Below are 17,155 nucleotides of genomic sequence, written 5' to 3' on the forward strand. Positions count from 1 at the left end.
TGTCTGCACAGTTAGAAACCAACTCCATGAGGATGGTCTGAGTGCCCGACGTCCACAGATGGGGGTTGTACTCACAGCCCAACACTGTGCAGGACGCTTGGCATTTGCCACAGAACACCAGGATTGGCAAATTCGCCACTGGCGGCCTGTGCTCTTCACAGATGAAAGCAGGTTCACTGAGCACATGTGACAGACGTGACAGAGTCTGGCGACGCCATGGAGAGGGATCTTCTGCCTGCAACATCCTTCAACATGATCGGTTTGGCAGTGGGTCAGTAATGGTGTGGGGTGGCATTTCTTTGGAGGGCCGCATAGCCCTCCATGTGCTCACCAGAGGTAGCCTGACTGCAATTAGGTACCGAGATGAGATCCTCAGACCCCTTGTGAGACCATATGCTGGTGTGGTTGGATTCCTCCTAATGCAGGACAATGCCAGACCTCATGTGGCTGGAGTGTGTCTGCAGTTCCTGCAAGATGAAGGCATTGAAGCTATGGACTGGCCCGACCATTCCCCAGACCTGAATCCGATTGAACACATCTCAGACATCATGTCTCGCACCATCCACCAACGTCATGTTGCACCACAGACTGTCCAGGAGTTGGTGGATACTTTAGTTCAGGTCAGGGAGGAGATGCCTCAGGAGACCATCCGCTGCCTCATCAGGAGCATGCCCAGGCATTGTAGGGAGACCATACAGGCACGTGGAGGCCACACACACTACTGAGCATCATTTCTTTGTCTTGAGGCATTTCCACTGAAGTTGGAACAGCCTGTAACTTAATTTTCCACTTTGATTTTGAGTATCATTCCAACTCCAGACCTCTGTGTGATATTAATTGCAATTTACGTTGATAATTTTTAGGTTTTATTGTTCAACACATTCCACTATGTAATGAATAAAGATTTACAAGTAGAATATTTCATTCAGTGATGTCTACGATGTGGGATTTTAGTGTTCCCTTTATTTTTTTGAGCAGTGTATATATTTATTTCTTTATTTACTTTTTAAACCCACACACTCTAAAATATATTATTCTATCATGGACCGAAATCTCATGATGGGAGGGATTTATTAGGGAAAGGCATTGGAACCACGAAGGATAAGCCACTCACATATTCTAGGAGCCCCCTCTTTACTTCAACCCAACACTAAGGACTGTCTGAAGCCTACAAATTCCATGGTTTACCTGCATTACTGACCTGTTTTGTTATAAAGTTGCCAACTTTGAAAAACATAGAAAACTTACTGAGAGAAGAAAGTTTAATTTTCTTTATTTCTTTCCATGAAACTCTACTTCCTTTGATGATGTAATACTCAAGACATTAATCTTTCAAGAGGTTTTTTATCTTTTATATCTTACCTTGAAATACACTGCCTGGAGTTTTCACACACATGCTTACAAGCTACAGCTTCATTTACGGTGTCTGCAAACATCCCTTTGCCGTTTTCTGCTGTGTACGGAGAAAAGGCCTTTGTGGGCAGCTGGGAAAGCTTTTATTGAAGAGTAAGGTTTAGGAGAAATGTAAACCAAACATTGTGCCGCAATAGTGGACTCCGGCTGGGAGATTCAGCCTTTCTATTAGATCTGACAGAAAACACCATTTACGTGCCCGTAAGTCTGTTAGACAAAGTTTAAAGGGAATATGTTGCAAGTTTTATTTTTGTACTTATACTTTCTGATATATGCCGTAATCCTTTTTAATTTGAAACAGCACGTAGTGTTATAACATACTATTAATGTAACATTGGGATAAACTGGTGGAATGTTGCTTCATAACACAAGTTTGCGCTGCCCCATAGCCCGATTTTCCTGACCCTTAGTGTAGAGTAAGGAACTGGTGGGCTGTATGAAAGGTCTTGGGGGTAGGGTTTCTGCTTGTGCAGACCACCAAGTAGGGAGATTTGTAGGACATGCAATGCTCTGTAACTTGCAAAACTTTTACAAAGCCGAAAGTGAAAGAAAAAAAAAGTTTCACCAGAAGTGCACCGGTCTAGTGTCCGTAGACAGATTCTTAAAGGGAATCTGTCACCAGATTTTTGCTACCTTATCTGGAACAGCAAGATGTAGCGCTGCTAAATGCCGTTTTGTTTTATTAATAAAATCAGTATTTTCATCAAGAGATTGTCACGTGATGACTACTTGGCCTGCTGCTAGGTAGTCCAACCACACCCCCACCGCTGATTACTGGCTTTCTGCCTATGCATAGTGTACACAGAACGCTGCCAATCAATGATGGGGGCTGGGTTATACAGAGCACAGCATTCAGAGAACAGGAAGATCAGCAGCAGACACTTTTTAATCAAAACTGCAGAACGAAGTAAAAGTGATACATCGCTGGAATCAGGGTCTCTGCTCCTACAGCATAAAGCTGGTGACTGATTCACTGTAAACACTGCATGATCCAACTATAAAACCCAAATCTGATGACCTGGATAAATGTGAATTATCCTGTAAAAATATATAGGATCAGTGCCAGCATTTGTTTCTCTCTGGCACTAATGTACAGAAGAAAAAAACAGACCTCTGAATAAATGAAAACACAGCTTTTGTGAGGTTCTATTTCTTTTCTATCTCCCAATTCTCTACCAAGATGACACAAGCATTCTATTACACATAGGTTGTTTTACTAGGAAATTAAAAATGTGGCAGAGCATTTGGCCCAGGGCTCATTCAGATGTCAGTGATTTTTCTCGTATGCAAAAAAAAAACAAAAAAAAACTGTTCACGTTTGTGTCTTTTTTTTTTTTCTAATTTTATTTTTTCATCAGTTTCATCAGTACGGTATGTCAGTTTTTACCAGAAGAGTTTGGTTAGAGTTTCACAAAAACCATCGATATTAGATATGTCTTGGTAATTTTGTGCAAACCACTCAGTCTGCAAAGATACACAGACGTGTGAACATCCCCACAGGCTAGGTATGAGTTCTGTGATCAACATGGATAGAACTTATATGAGAAAAATGGACATCTGAAGGAGCCCTTAAACTGGGAAAAATACCTCCTATTGAAGTGTAGCAAACCATTATGCTGGAAAAGGTTAAAGAAGCTCAAAAGAGGAGGAGATGAGGGGTGTCATGTTTTAAACAGTGAGATTTTCTAGGTACCTTACCAAGAGGAAGCCACTAGGTCTGCACTGGAGACTGGAAATCTCTATGCTTTTTCTAGAGTATGTACTTTGTTAGGGCTCATGCAGATATCTGTGCAAATCAGTCCAGACATGGCCCACTAATGCTCGGAGTGGCCTGCAGCTCTCCCAACCAGAGCGTGATAGCCTCATACAAATACAAAAGGCTGTTATGTTCCGGTCAGGAAAGCCACGGCCAAACCATACATTGCAGTCCGAGATCAGACCAAGATCCCCTGATGTCTGCATGAGGCCTTAGAGATGTATCGCATATGGCAGCTTGCATTGCTGGCAAAAATGTAAAGTGTGCAGACACTGAATGCTTCCATTGTTACTTTAGGAAAGAATTGACCAATAAGGTGTCCATGGCATTTAGGGCATATGCAGATGGAGTCGTATATTATTGTCAATTCTGTAACAATAAAGAAAAAATATATAATAAACTGGGTTCAGTAGTTCATTGCAGGATGTGGAGTAAATATTTTCATAATTTGGGAAAGGTATGAAATGTCCTATAAATGTCTGTTCTGTTCCGGATCTAAGCATCTCGGCATTTAGTCGAGATGAATCTGTGCTGCACTTTATGTACATGCTCAGTAGTGAGGCAGTGCTGTGGAGTCGTAGTTGAGATGAATCTGTGCTGCACTTTATGTACATGCTCAGTAGTGAGGCAGTGCTGGGGAGTTGTAGTGGAGATGAATCTGTGATGCACTTTCTGTACATGCTTAGTAATGAGGCAGTGCTGTGGAGTCGTAGTTGAGATGAATCTGTGCTGCACTTTATGTACATGCTCAGCAGTGAGGCAGTGCTGTGGAGTTGTAGTGGAGATGAATCTGTGCTGCACTTTATGTACATGCTCAGCAGTGAGGCAGTGCTGTGGAGTCGTAGTTGAGATGAATCTGTGCTGCACTTTATGTACATGCTCAGTAGTGAGGCAGTGCTGGGGAGTTGTAGTGGAGATGAATCTGTGATGCACTTTCTGTACATGCTTAGTAATGAGGCAGTGCTGTGGAGTCGTAGTTGAGATGAATCTGTGCTGCACTTTATGTACATGCTGAGTAGTGAGGCAGTGCTGGGGAGTCGTAGTGGAGATGAATCTGTGCTGCTGTTTATGTACATGCTCCGCAGTAAGGTAGTGCTATGGAGTCGGAGTTGGAAGTCAGGGAAATTCAGGAGTTGGAGTCGGTGGTTTGGCTTACCGACTCCACGGCCCTGGTTACATGAAACAAAATGAAGACTATCACATTGTCTGAATACACAATTAATTTCCTTTCAAATCAATGTCATCTCATAAAGCAGCCAAAAATCGAAAAATGTATAAAACTGGGTCTGCTTATATGCCAAGCTTCTCCAAAAGGTGTCGCCTATGCCACTCCTTCCGTCTACAAACTAATAATCAGAAGGCAATAAACCTCAGATTTCTAAAGGTCCTCACTCACAATAAACAAAAATTGTCCTAACCCACCGACTGCGCAGGACGAGCCGATCATCTATTGAGTATGGGGTTCTCCTGATTGTCTCCCAACAGTGAGGAGGATCAGGCAGCTAGAAATAAATCGCCTGATCCTTTTGTTTGGTTGGGAGATGAGAAGCTACCAGGAGTCCAGCACGGAGTCTCTCATAGGGAACACAGAGCTTGATCAAGCCAAGCAGGGGGGAGGTCAGAAAAGGTATGTATGGCCACTGTTCTCTAGCAGAGCAGGTTTGACAGGTGAAACACATTAAAATGAAATAAATCGGAAATCAGTGATAAACTGTGCTGAGACCATGTAGTCAAGTACAATTCATGTAAGGTTAAGGCCAGGCGGAGCGGCAGGGTGGTGGTTTTGATGATTTTTTTGCATAAGCAAACATGTTCCAACAATGAGTTTTGTGACAGCAATAAATTTAGAAGGGTTATTACAATTTGTGTACCAATATCTCCGGCGCCTGACAGACAATAGATGGCGGGTGAGCAGCATGTGTGGTCACCGCTCTATTTTAAATGATGCATTTTTAAGCCCAATTCTCATTAGCAGTGGGTGTTCCATTGACTGAACCTATAGTAAGCAGCATATTATCTATCACCCACCCTGTGAATAGTGATACCTTGCTGAATAGGGAGAATCCCTTAAAGGAGTGTTCTTAATTTAATAAATTGTTGTAATTAGACCACATGAAAATATAATAAAAATGTCAATTGTAAACTATAAGCTTTAATTCTCCTGCAATGAGAACTTTTATCTTACATGGTGTACAGCTTGTTTTGAAGGAAAACAACCACCAGACTCTGGTTAATTGTGTGCTGTAGTTACATTCCTGGAGTGGAGTTAACTCCTGGCATACCAGCCACCTCTCTCCGGCCATTGATTTCGATACAGCAGTTATCTGCTCAACTACCTGTAAGAAACACAATCCCCATGTGTGCATGTTCAAATGCCATGTTATCCGTTTGTGAAAATACAGTGATAAGTGTACAAATGTGTTACAACAGAACTTGTGTATAGCTCTACGAATACTATAGCCTTGATATTCACCAGAACTATCAACCAGGGATGAGAGCCCACCATGCCAAAGACCAGGAAGTAAGGAGACTTCAGATTTGTGAGCAGCTCAAGAGACAACTTGAGAATATCCTTTAGTTGGAGTCATGCCATAAAAAATGCAATGTCAAATCATGTCTGGTTATGCATTAAATTGGGTTACAGCAGCCGCACAATCTGATCTTATTTTATCTTCAGCATGCCCTTAAAGTGCATTTTCAAAGGACACTCTAGGATCCATTTTTTATTCAGTACCTTCATGTGCCACTGATTAAACACGATGTTACCATTTCAGCACAGGTTCACTCATTTACAGCTGCCCGCTTGTTCAGTTTGTGCTGCCTCCTCCGGCATTGCATCTGTTCAGTCAGCTGGTCCTTTGGCTAATCCATACTTCTGCTTCATCCTTATGTATGCAAGGTTGTACGCGGCTGCCACGGAGCAGGGCGAGGTTTTCTAAACTCCGCTATGGGTACAAGGTTTTGACTACTTTGCTTAAATAGGAAAAAAAATAACTAAAAACAGCAAAACAACTGGGAAATCATTAATTCTTGCAATTGAAAAAAAATAAAAGGCAATGTTTTATACTTGAAAAAACTAATTTAGTCTAAGATCTCCAGATGCTAAACTCTTCCAGGAGCAGATTGTAACAGCAGGGTTTCCAAGAGTCTAATGCTGTTTACACATAAGAAATGCATTTGCGAGACGGCCATTAACAGCTTTGGTTTTTGTCTTTTTTCTAAAAGGAAAGATGAAAAATATCACCTTCTGTAACATGCCTGCTAACAACTCAGGAGAAATGGAAGGAATACATATTGAAAGGAGTAAAATATACACAAAAAATATGAAAAAAATAAATTAAAATGAGTAGAGAGATTAATTAAAAGGGTTAGGGCACTTGTGATATTGATAGCCTATTCCTAGGATAGGGAATCAATATTGCATCGCTGGTGGGCCGACATCTGGCACCCCCGCTGATCATCAATATGCAGCACTCGGATGTACACCGGGCACAGAGTCATTACACTACACTTCTGGAGCCTGTAACAGTTCATTGTGGGATAGCTGGGTCTCGGACCCTCGCCGATATAATAGTGGTGATCTAAGAATATTTCATCAACATCTAACAATCCATTTAAACAACTTACTATATTCTGTCACTAGATTTCACAATACAAACTCCATACAATATTAAATAGGTACTATGACCAGGCAAAATCGGTGTACTTACTATGAAAAATCCATAGGCGAATGGCTCTTTAGCGATATAAGATTTTCATTAATCCAGTTATAGAATTAAATCGCTCACAGGTCCAAGTGAATTCATTCTCAGCCCATTAGCTGGATTGACAGCTGCAGCTTGCACTGAGCAGGGTGAGAGCTGAGCAGCGGCATGCAGGAGTCACACTGATGAGCTGTCAATTAGGGTAAGTAGGCAGAGATGGAGTTAAACTTTTATGGATTTTCATAGTAAATACACCTGTCCTACCAGGTCTAACAGATTTATTAAACAAAACAATGCAGCTTATATTTGTGAAATCTGACGACAGATCTTTTCTTCTTTACATGTGAAGTGCAGGGTAATTTAAAGTGGATTAATCACTTAAGCTTAGCTGGGTGGGGAGAAGATGGAGGCGAGCTACCAGGCAGATTATACACCACATGTGGACGTGAAATCATTTCCCCGCCATACGATTGTCTGAGCTCAACCTGTATTCCAGTAATAACTAACTTATGACTTTCATTATTGAAACAGTTTTTTTTTTTTTTTGAGAAAATGAGAGAAAAAAAAAATGTAATCTAGTTGCAACCTACTGAATGAAAGGTAATGGCACATTGGAACGCAACACAACTCGTTTTCTCTATTGAAACTGCTTTGTGTATCCAGTAGGAGGCAGTAATGCCCCACGTCACGGGAAGTGAATATTCAGAGGCACATATTCTTAGTTATTATGCACTCACTGAAACGTCATCCATCAGACATCACATAAAAGGATCAATAAGAGCAGTGACGGAGATTACCGTGTCCCCACTTTGCATTTATAAGAATGGAAACATCAGTGCATGACACAAAAGCAGCGATTTCCTACAAGGACACTCCATCTTCTAGGTAACTGATGCAGTGTGCAGCCGGTCAGCACGGATTCCTGATCTCCCCGCCACAGGAACGGTTGCTATGTGATTTGTTATTGTCTAATCCGGACTGAAACCGCTCAGCAGCAAGAATAGCGAGGAACTGTAACAACGCGTCAAGTCATGTTTGGGCGAACGTCTACAAGAAGATGGGGATTATTGCTTCACTGTCATGAGGCAAGGATATACCAGGAGCCGAGTGGTAAACGGAACCGTAATATGCAGCATTACAATGATAAAATCACCAGACGTGAGGTCAAGGAAATTGTGCTGCATCATACACAGTATCCTTACAGCCAAAAGGAAGCAGAGACAAAGGGGCTTCTCAGAAGACTTGTCAGATATCGGAATTTTAAGAGTAACGGTCACCAGGTTGGTGCTGCCCCATCGGAAAGTAGCAGAAAAAAGCAAAACAGGAAAAACAAGGTGTAAAATAGGGTTTTATCCAAGTACAATAAGGGGAGCAATCAGAAGACATGCTCACCTGAAGAGGTTGTGAAGAAGTGTTCCTCTTCGAAACACGTTGACAAACCGGCTTTCTGCACATTTCTTATTTTGACCCATCTATGCACACTTGGCAGTGCAGATATTACCCACTCCTCTCCAGCTCTACATGTAGCATAAAAAGCAGCATAGACACTGGTTCCAGCACTGTATAATTTACATAATTTATTGGGCTTCCTGCTATACATTTGATAAAAAACTGTTTTATCTTCTGCAGCTCTGCTTGTCTTCTCGATAGGCTCCTGCTATGTAAGCCTCAATATCGGTAAGCTGTAGGCATCTCCGCCCCCCCAACTGATTGGCAGCTGTCTAGGCACAGTGCACACGGAAGGCTGACAATCAATAATGTGGGCGTGGTTATACAGAGCTCAGCATCCAGAAGACTAGCAGAGCTGCAGCAGCTAAAACAGCAACATCACTGGAACCGTGTTCTCTGCCTCTTAGTCTGCCCTCCGATTAGGAAATATAAACCTGTTGACAAATATTCTTTACCTTCATGGATCGTGTATATTGCATTTCTATTGTTAAGTCTAAATGCCCAAATAACCTATGAAAACTGGGAATTTACCAAAATCGCAAATTATCCCCTATGCATATGATGGGTGATAACTCTCTGATCTCTTGGTATCTGACTGTAGGGATCTCCTCTGTTCCTTAGAACAGGATTCCTGAACCTGTCTTAAATGAAAAGACTTGAGGTTCACATGCTCGACCGCTGCTCCATTCATTATCTATTGAACTGTCTGAGAAAGTAGAGTACAGCAGCTATATCAAGTAGTCCCATCAACAATGAATGGAGGAGGGACCAAGCAAGCTCACCTCCAACCCATTCAAGACAAGTTCAGGAGTCCCGTTCTCCTAGCGGTCAGATCCCCTGTGATCAACAAGTTACACCTTATTCTAGGCATAGGTAAAATTTGTGATTTTGAGAAAACACATTTAACTGAGGTACACCGGAATAAAAGGTGCCTAACTAAGAGGTACATGCGTCATCAGATCCTCTACAACAACTTTGCAAACCACGACTTGTTCATCATGGTAAGGAAAGTCGATTGTCAAGAACAAGCTTTAAAAATCGAAGTAAAAGAAATGTAAGAAAGCAGCAACACAGAGAGAAAAAAAAGCTGCAAACAACATGTAAAGAGAAAAAAAGCTGCAAAGCAAATGCAGCAACAACCAACAAGATCCAGACCAGAAACAATATGGAGATCATATGATATAACTGGGGTCTTTTAATACCGCTTTCAATTTGTGTAATTAGAAATGAACTGTGAAGTGGATGCAGGTCCTGTGAGCCCTGCAGTGGAGGAGGAGAAAGCAGGTCCAGCAGACAAGTCCCTCTCTATGGGAGAGACGCGCAAGTTATGGAAACAGACGCTTACACAAATTCAGAGTGGTGAGCGAACCTCTCTCCATTGTCGGCATATTATGCAGGTGCTAGCGCCGCTGTTCTCCATGTTATAGAACTGGGTAATGCAGGAAATCGTACAATGCCATTACAATAAAGTACAAAAAAAAGTATCTGCCACCATCCCCCTCTTATTTGAATGTGTCCACACACGGGACCTGACATTTTACAAGAAGATCCAGTAAAAAAATTACAATAATTACGTTAAAGAATATGTAACCCATAAGGGGAGATATTTTTTCACCTGGGTTTCATTAAAAAAAATTGCACCATTTTACAGACTCTTTGTTTCTTTGTTTTGTCTCCCAATGCAGCACTAACCTTAAGTCAACAGCGCCACAGCCAATAACGGAGCTCAGCGTCTCTGTTTAAAGCAGAACCACTGATTGCCTGCAGCTCTGCTCACATCACGTCAGCGCTGCAGACAACACATACCAGGAGCTGTAGAGGACAGTCAGCACTGGACTCCGGAGAGTGAGTAAAGCATCGTTTTTCTTTTCCCAACAAACTACAGTCAGTGGACATGGGTTTTCCAAAACCTAAAAACCCCTTTAAAAGCGTATTCCCATCTCTCAATATTTAGTAGGTGCAATAACAATATTAGAAATTCCTCCAATTAGAAATGTGATTCGCTATGTTGCTTACCTCGTGTGAAGGGCATTGTAGCATCCATGGTTACGACCACTACCGTAGCAACTAACTGTCGTGTTATGAGTGGTCGTAACCACGGATATTTAAGCTACTGCAATGCCCTGCATGTAAGCAGCATAGCGAATCTGAAGAACTATCCAACACTTCTAACTGAAAGGATTTGCTAATATTATTCTACCTGGCACATATTGGGATAGGATCTTGGAGATGGGATTAACCCTGTAACTGAAAATCTGTCGGTCATCATCTTCTGACAGGGAGTTTGTAAGTATTTTTTCTGTCTTTTTTTTCTGCGCTCCTCTGTACAGATTTATTATAGCAAAGTTCAGCTCAACTTTTATATAGTCTGTGGTCAATCACCTCAGAAGAGTTCATGAAAGGACAGACAAAAAGGGCTACAAACCCCCTTCAGAACGAGATTCTGACGGATTCTCACTTATTCAGTAACCAGCAATGTGTAAGGAAACAAAGCATGTAAAAGCCAAAACAGTGCAACATTATTAATGACACACAACTGCAAAAAAGGAAAGTAGTAAAAAAAAGGTCCGGAGGTGTCCATATCCCAGAAATACAGTTTCCATATAGGGAGCACAGTACAGGGAAAAACGCTGGCTCAGTGGTCAGCACTGTAACCTCGCAGCACTGGGTCCAAATCCCACCAAGGACATCTGACTGTGCAGCGCTATGGAATAGGATGGTGCTATAGAAGTAAAATAAGTATCTACATAAAAGCTGAGAAACTTCTTCTAGCACTAAATCGGCATTGCAGCCTGTAGTACAGTCCCGAGCTGCATCTACAATTCCAAATTCAGAAAAGGGCAGCTTTAATCATGGGGTCACAGAAAGCGGACCCCACTAATCATTAATGGATAGTAAATATAGGTTATTGACAGTCCAAAAACAACAATAGGGTAAAGAAACAGCACAACTCACATCTGCTGAAGAAGCTGCTGGACATTCTGGTTTGCTGAATAGTGACGCTGGTAAATGCAGATTGGTAACACGGCTCCTGGGCAAGGGCAAATTTGGGAAACGGACAGCTGCTTCGTACCTCAGGTACAGAGATCCCACCTGTGTATTAAAAAAATAAATTCTTATATGCAAAAAATAACTAGAAATTAATATGTTCTTATATATACACTATCTATCAGTTTAATGGGACATCGTTGGATCATTACATGAAATATTGATGCATTCTTATTAGCTAGATTACCATTACAAGGTATTGTTTGGAGATTGTTTCCCAATTTGTAGAAATGTATAAGTTAACAAAAAGAATACATGTGTATCGTTATGTGAAGCTGGATTGACAAGGCTGAATTGATGATCAAATAGAAATGGTCACGTGGGACTGCAGGCCCAAAATGTGAAATGGATGCTAAGGCCACGTTCAGTATTTGGTCAGTATTTTACATCAGTATTTATGAGCCAAAACCAAGAGTGGAACAATCACAGGAATAATAGAATACAAACACGTCACCACTTCTGTATTTATCACCCACTCCTGGTTGTGGCTTACATATACCGAACATGTGAACGTGACCTAAGTAGTACACTACTTTAAGAACGCTTTCATATATGACATCCATTTTTATTTTTTTACAGACAGAAGCCGTCTGTATTCTGCTGAATCATTGGGAAGACTTAATTTTTTCAAATACTTTCATTAAAAAAAAAAAAAAAAAAAAAAAAAATTTAGAATCAGAATCAACTCAGGATGAATTTCCCATGATGAGATTTTGGGGAGCTTTTGATATTGCAGATTTTCTTCCCTTATTATCCCTTTTACCCACTTTTTTACAATTCTGACCAGTGTCGCTTTATGAGATAATAACTCTGGAACGCCTCAATGGTTCCCGGTGATTCTGATAATGTTTTTTTTTTGTGTGTGGCATATTGTACTTCATGATTGTGGTAAAATTTCTTCGATAAGACACTCGTTTATTTGTAAAAATAATGGGAATTTGGCGAAAATTTAGGTGACAATTTTGACTCCATGGGTGTTTTCCAGAAACAAGCAGCTGTGGATATTACTGAGAAAATTGAACGAAAAAAAAGGTTGGGTACCGTGTTAGGCAGTAGAAAAAAAAAAAAAAAAAACATACAGAATGCACTCAGTGGGAGAAACAAAATAGAAATCTTGTGGGTGTGATACCTTTTAATGGCTAACAAAATTTAGTGAATGATGTTACAAAGCAAGCTTACGAGACTGCTTACGTCTCTTCATCAGGCGGATATCAGTTCCATAGATGTGCGGTACATTCTGGTATCCTCCATTTAAACGAAAAAAAAGCGGTTTGGTACCGTGTTAGCCGGTAGATTGAAAACTGTCGCTGTGGTGACCAGTACACTGTGGTGCCCAGCTCATGCTTCTGGAGACAAGCACCTGTAAATTAGGAGAACCGTCATCGCTACAGAAATGCCAAACATGTGGACGCTAAATGTGGTTTAGACACACTAGTGCTCAGAAGGGAGGGGGCATTAGGATTTGGGAAAATTCGCTAGATTTGTTTTGAGGTGCAAGAAGCCATAACGTTTTTCCAGAGCCTTTGTGCTACCAGCAACGTTGAATCACCCTAAATTTCCATTGTCAGGTGACGGACATGAGTGGGGACTTGCTATTTTTGTGGATCGAGTCCAAGCTTTTATTGGGAACATTTTACATAATGTTTTGGGACCACATTTATCCTGCGCTCTACGCTGAGCATTTACTTTGTGGTTTCCATCCAATTTCTCTGAGTGACATGATTTAGATGAAAACCCCCAAGGGGTCCACTCACTATAATGAGGCAGAAGAGTGACATCTGGCCTCTGTTCAGAAGTCTCCTTTTCATAAGTGCACAAAACTATGGCGGACCACGCCTTTAAGCACGCCTAAAAAGACATGTACAGCTGGATTATAGGCCAGACCGTGTCCACGGTGCCTCCATCTGCCTCGCTATAGGGAATCTTCGCTCAGAGCAGGACAAACGTCAGCAGAGCCTTACTACGATCTTTGGGAGAGGCAGAATGAACAAATCAACAGCAGGTGAAAAATTTGTTTTATTTTTTTTTACGCTGTTCCTCGTGCAATATAAGTGATTGAACGATGTTATTCTTTGGGTCGGGGGAATTAAAGCAATAACAGATTTATATATTTTTTCATGTTTGGCTGCTGTCACACACTAAAAATTATAGGTCTCAAAATACGGCAATGCAAAAACTAATTTTTGCATTGCCCTATTTTGAGACCTATAATTTTTCCATATTTCATCCGACAGTCATGTAAACAACTTGTTTTTTTGTAGGCTGAGTTGAAGTTTTTATTGGTACCATTTTCGGTCACATGACATTTTTTGATCGCTTTCTATTCTGATTTTTGGGAAACAGCATGAACAAAAAACCAAAAACAATTCCTGAATTGCTGTTTTTTGAGGTTTTTTTCATGCCGTTCTGCGTGTGGAAAAATTGACAAGGCAGTTTTATTCTTCGGGTCAGTACAACTACAGCAATACCATATTTATATTTTTTTATGTTTGGTGCTTTTACACAGTAAAGGCCATTTTATAGAAAAAAATAATTATTTTTGCTTTCCTGTGCTCACAGTTTTCATTTTCACAATTCATTTTACACTCAAAAAAAAAATGTACTGAAAATAGTGCAAAATAAAATTCCAAATGGGAAGAAATGGTAACCCACCTCCCTTCCCATGGTTACGCCCATTTTTTTTCTGATTCTACAGAGTTTATTGTATGGTAAAAAATGACCTGGCCACTTGATTATTCTGGCTGCTACATTTAGGAATATATAAAATTTGTATAATTTTTTATTATTATTTTTGCTTGTTTAAAAAAAAAACAAAAACGCAATTCTGGCATTTTGTTTAGTCTTTACAGCATTTAGGAGACACTGATACCAGATGTTTATCTTTTTCAACTGGAAAATAGGTGGGATTTTTTTTAATTTTTAGTTCATTTAGGGGACTTGTTCTGTGATCCTTTGACTGCTTACTATGTATAATCCAATACTACAATTTTGCATCATACAGGGAAAATCATGATCTCTTGTGAATCAGTATCAAGATGGTAGGCATAGTGGCCTTCAGCCTTCATATCAAGGGGAGCCGATGCATGCGCACACAGGCAACAGCCCCATTTAAATCCTGTTGCCAGTGATCAACCATTTAGATGCTACTGTCAAACAGCAGCGATTGGGTCCAACTCTCGTCACCGGTGTAACCGCACGTGAAGCAAAAAACCTCTGAGTCTCCTTCACACTTGCGGACCCCAGCAGGGATGTATAGGTAGGTTACACTAAACGACTTACCAACGATCACGACCAGCGATACGACCTGGCCGTGATCGTTGGTAAGTCGTTGTGTGGTCGCTGGGGAGCTGTCACACAGACAGCTCTCTCCAGCGACCAACGATCAGGGGAACGACTTCGGCATCGTTGAAACTGTCTTCAACGATGCCGAAGTCCCCCTGCAGCACCCGGGTAACCAGGGTAAACATTGGGTTACTAAGTGCAGGGCCGCGCTTAGTAACCCGATATTTACCCTGGTTACCATTGTAAAAGTAAAAAGAAAAAAAAAAAAACAAAACACACTACATACTCACATTCTGATGTCTGTCACGTCCCCCGGCGTCCACAGGGTTAAAACTGCTTCCGGCAGGAGCACTGCTAATATGCACGCGCTGCTGCCGAGAGCTTCCCTGCACTGAATGTGTCAGCGCCGGCAGTAACAGCGGTGACGTCACCGCTGTGCTCTGCTTTACGGCCGGCGCTGACACAGTCAGTGCAGGGAAGCGCTCGGCAGCAGCGCGTGCACATTAGCAGCGCTCCTGCCGAAAGCAGTTTTAACCCTGTGGACGCCGGGGGACGTGACAGACATCAGAATGTGAGTATGTACTGTTTTTTTTTTTTTTTTTAACTTTTACAATGGTAACCAGGATATTTACCCTGGTTACAAGTGAACACATCGCTGGATCGGCGTCACAGACGCCGATCCAGCGATGACAGCGGGTGATCGGCGACCAAAAAAAGGTCCTGATCATTCCCCAACGACCAACGATCTCCCAGCAGGGGCCTGATCGTTGGTCGCTGTCACACATAACGAGATCGTTAGCGGGATTGTTGCTACGTCACCAAAAGCGTGAAGTTGCAATGATATCGTTATGTGTGACTCAGCCTTTAGGGTACCGTCACACAGTGCCATTTTCATCGCTACAACGGCACGATCCGTGACGTCGCAGCATCGTATGATTATCGCTCCGGCATCGTAGACTGCGGTCACACTTTGCAATCACGGCGCTGGAGCGATGCCGAAGTCCCCGGGTAACCAGGGTAAACATCGGGTTACTAAGCGCAGGGCCGCGCTTAGTAACCCGATGTTTACCCTGGTTACCAGCGTAAACGTAAAAAAAACAAACAGTACATACTCACATTCTGGTGTCTGTCCCCCGGCGTTCTGCTTCTCTGCACTGTGTAAGCACCATAGCCGGAAAGCAGAGCGGTGACGTCAGACGTCACCGCTGTGCTCACTTTCCGGCCGGCAGGCGCTCACAGTGCAGAGAAGCTGAGACGCCGGAGGACAGACACCGGAATGTGAGTATGTACTGTTTGGTTTTTTTACGTTTACGCTGGTAACTAGGGTAAACATCGGGTTACTAAGCGCGGCCCTGCGCTTAGTTACCCGATGTTTACCCTGGTTACAAGCGAACACATCGCTGGATCGGTGTCACACACAACGATCCAGCGATGTCAGCGGGAGATCCAGCGACGAAAGAAAGTTCCAAACGATCTGCTACAACGTACGATTCTCAGCAGGGTCCCTGATCGCTGCTGCGTGTCAGACACAACGATATCGTAACGATATCGCTAGAACGTCACGAATCGTACCGTCGTAGCGATGAAAATGGCACTGTGTGACGGTACCCTTAGACAGCGGAGATCTCTTCTCCCTGATAACGCTGGTGTGATAATCCACAAGTAGCGGATTTGATGAAGATCTTTCACAGCACAATTTGCATTTGACATCTGTAGCATCCAAGAGGTTACATTTTCAGGATCAGAATGAACGCCTAGCAATTAAACACAACAGCCCCTGTTCAGAGAGATCCATCCTGCAGTTCTCTCACCTCTCAGCCCATCCTACAGTGTCATTCTCCTTTCTGTGCCCCCTACATACAGCCAATTCTGCTGCACATCACTTCGGAGCCTCCTGTATACAGCTCATCCTTCAGGCCATGTGCACAGGCTGCGGATTCCATTGCGGAATTTTCCGCAGCGGATTTGATAAATCCGCAGTGCAAAACCGCTGCGGTTTTTACTGCGGATTTATCGCGGTTTCTATTGCGGTTTCCTCTGCGGGTTTTCACCTGCAGATTTCTATTGGAGCAGGTGTAAACAAGCAGCGGAATCTGCACAAAGAATTGACATGCTGCGGAATATAAACCACTGCGTTTCCGCGCGTTTTTTTCCGCAGCATGTGCACTGCGGATTTCGTTTCCCATAGGTTTACATTGTACTGTAAACTCATGGGAAACCGCTGTGGACCCGCAGCTGTGGAAACGCTGCAGTTCCGCAGCAAAATCCGCAGCGTGTGCACATAGCCAAAGAGGGATATTGAGGGTATGTGCACACGCTGCGGACTGGTGTGCGGATTTTTCCGCACTGATTTTGGTAAATCCGCAGGGCAAAAACACTGCATTTTTCCTGCGGATTTACTGCGGATTTTCCGCGGTTTTTGTGCGGATTCTACTGCAGTTTTACACCTGCGGTTTTTTAATATGGAGCAGGTGTTAAACCGCTGCGGATTCCGCACAAAGAA

General features: G+C 42.3%; 1 protein-coding gene across 1 annotated transcript in view; it reads right to left on the bottom strand.

Moving 5' to 3' along the window:
- Positions 1-17,155, bottom strand: part of MRPS5 (mitochondrial ribosomal protein S5) — a 105,899-nt gene that overhangs the window by 65,073 nt on the left and 23,671 nt on the right. The window contains exon 2 of the mRNA XM_077282892.1: positions 11,278-11,415. Coding sequence (XP_077139007.1) covers positions 11,278-11,415 — 138 coding nt within the window. The remainder of the gene's footprint in view (positions 1-11,277; positions 11,416-17,155) is intronic.

Source organism: Ranitomeya variabilis, chromosome 2 (genome assembly GCF_051348905.1).
Source record: "Ranitomeya variabilis isolate aRanVar5 chromosome 2, aRanVar5.hap1, whole genome shotgun sequence".
Taxonomy (NCBI): Eukaryota; Metazoa; Chordata; class Amphibia; order Anura; family Dendrobatidae; genus Ranitomeya; species Ranitomeya variabilis.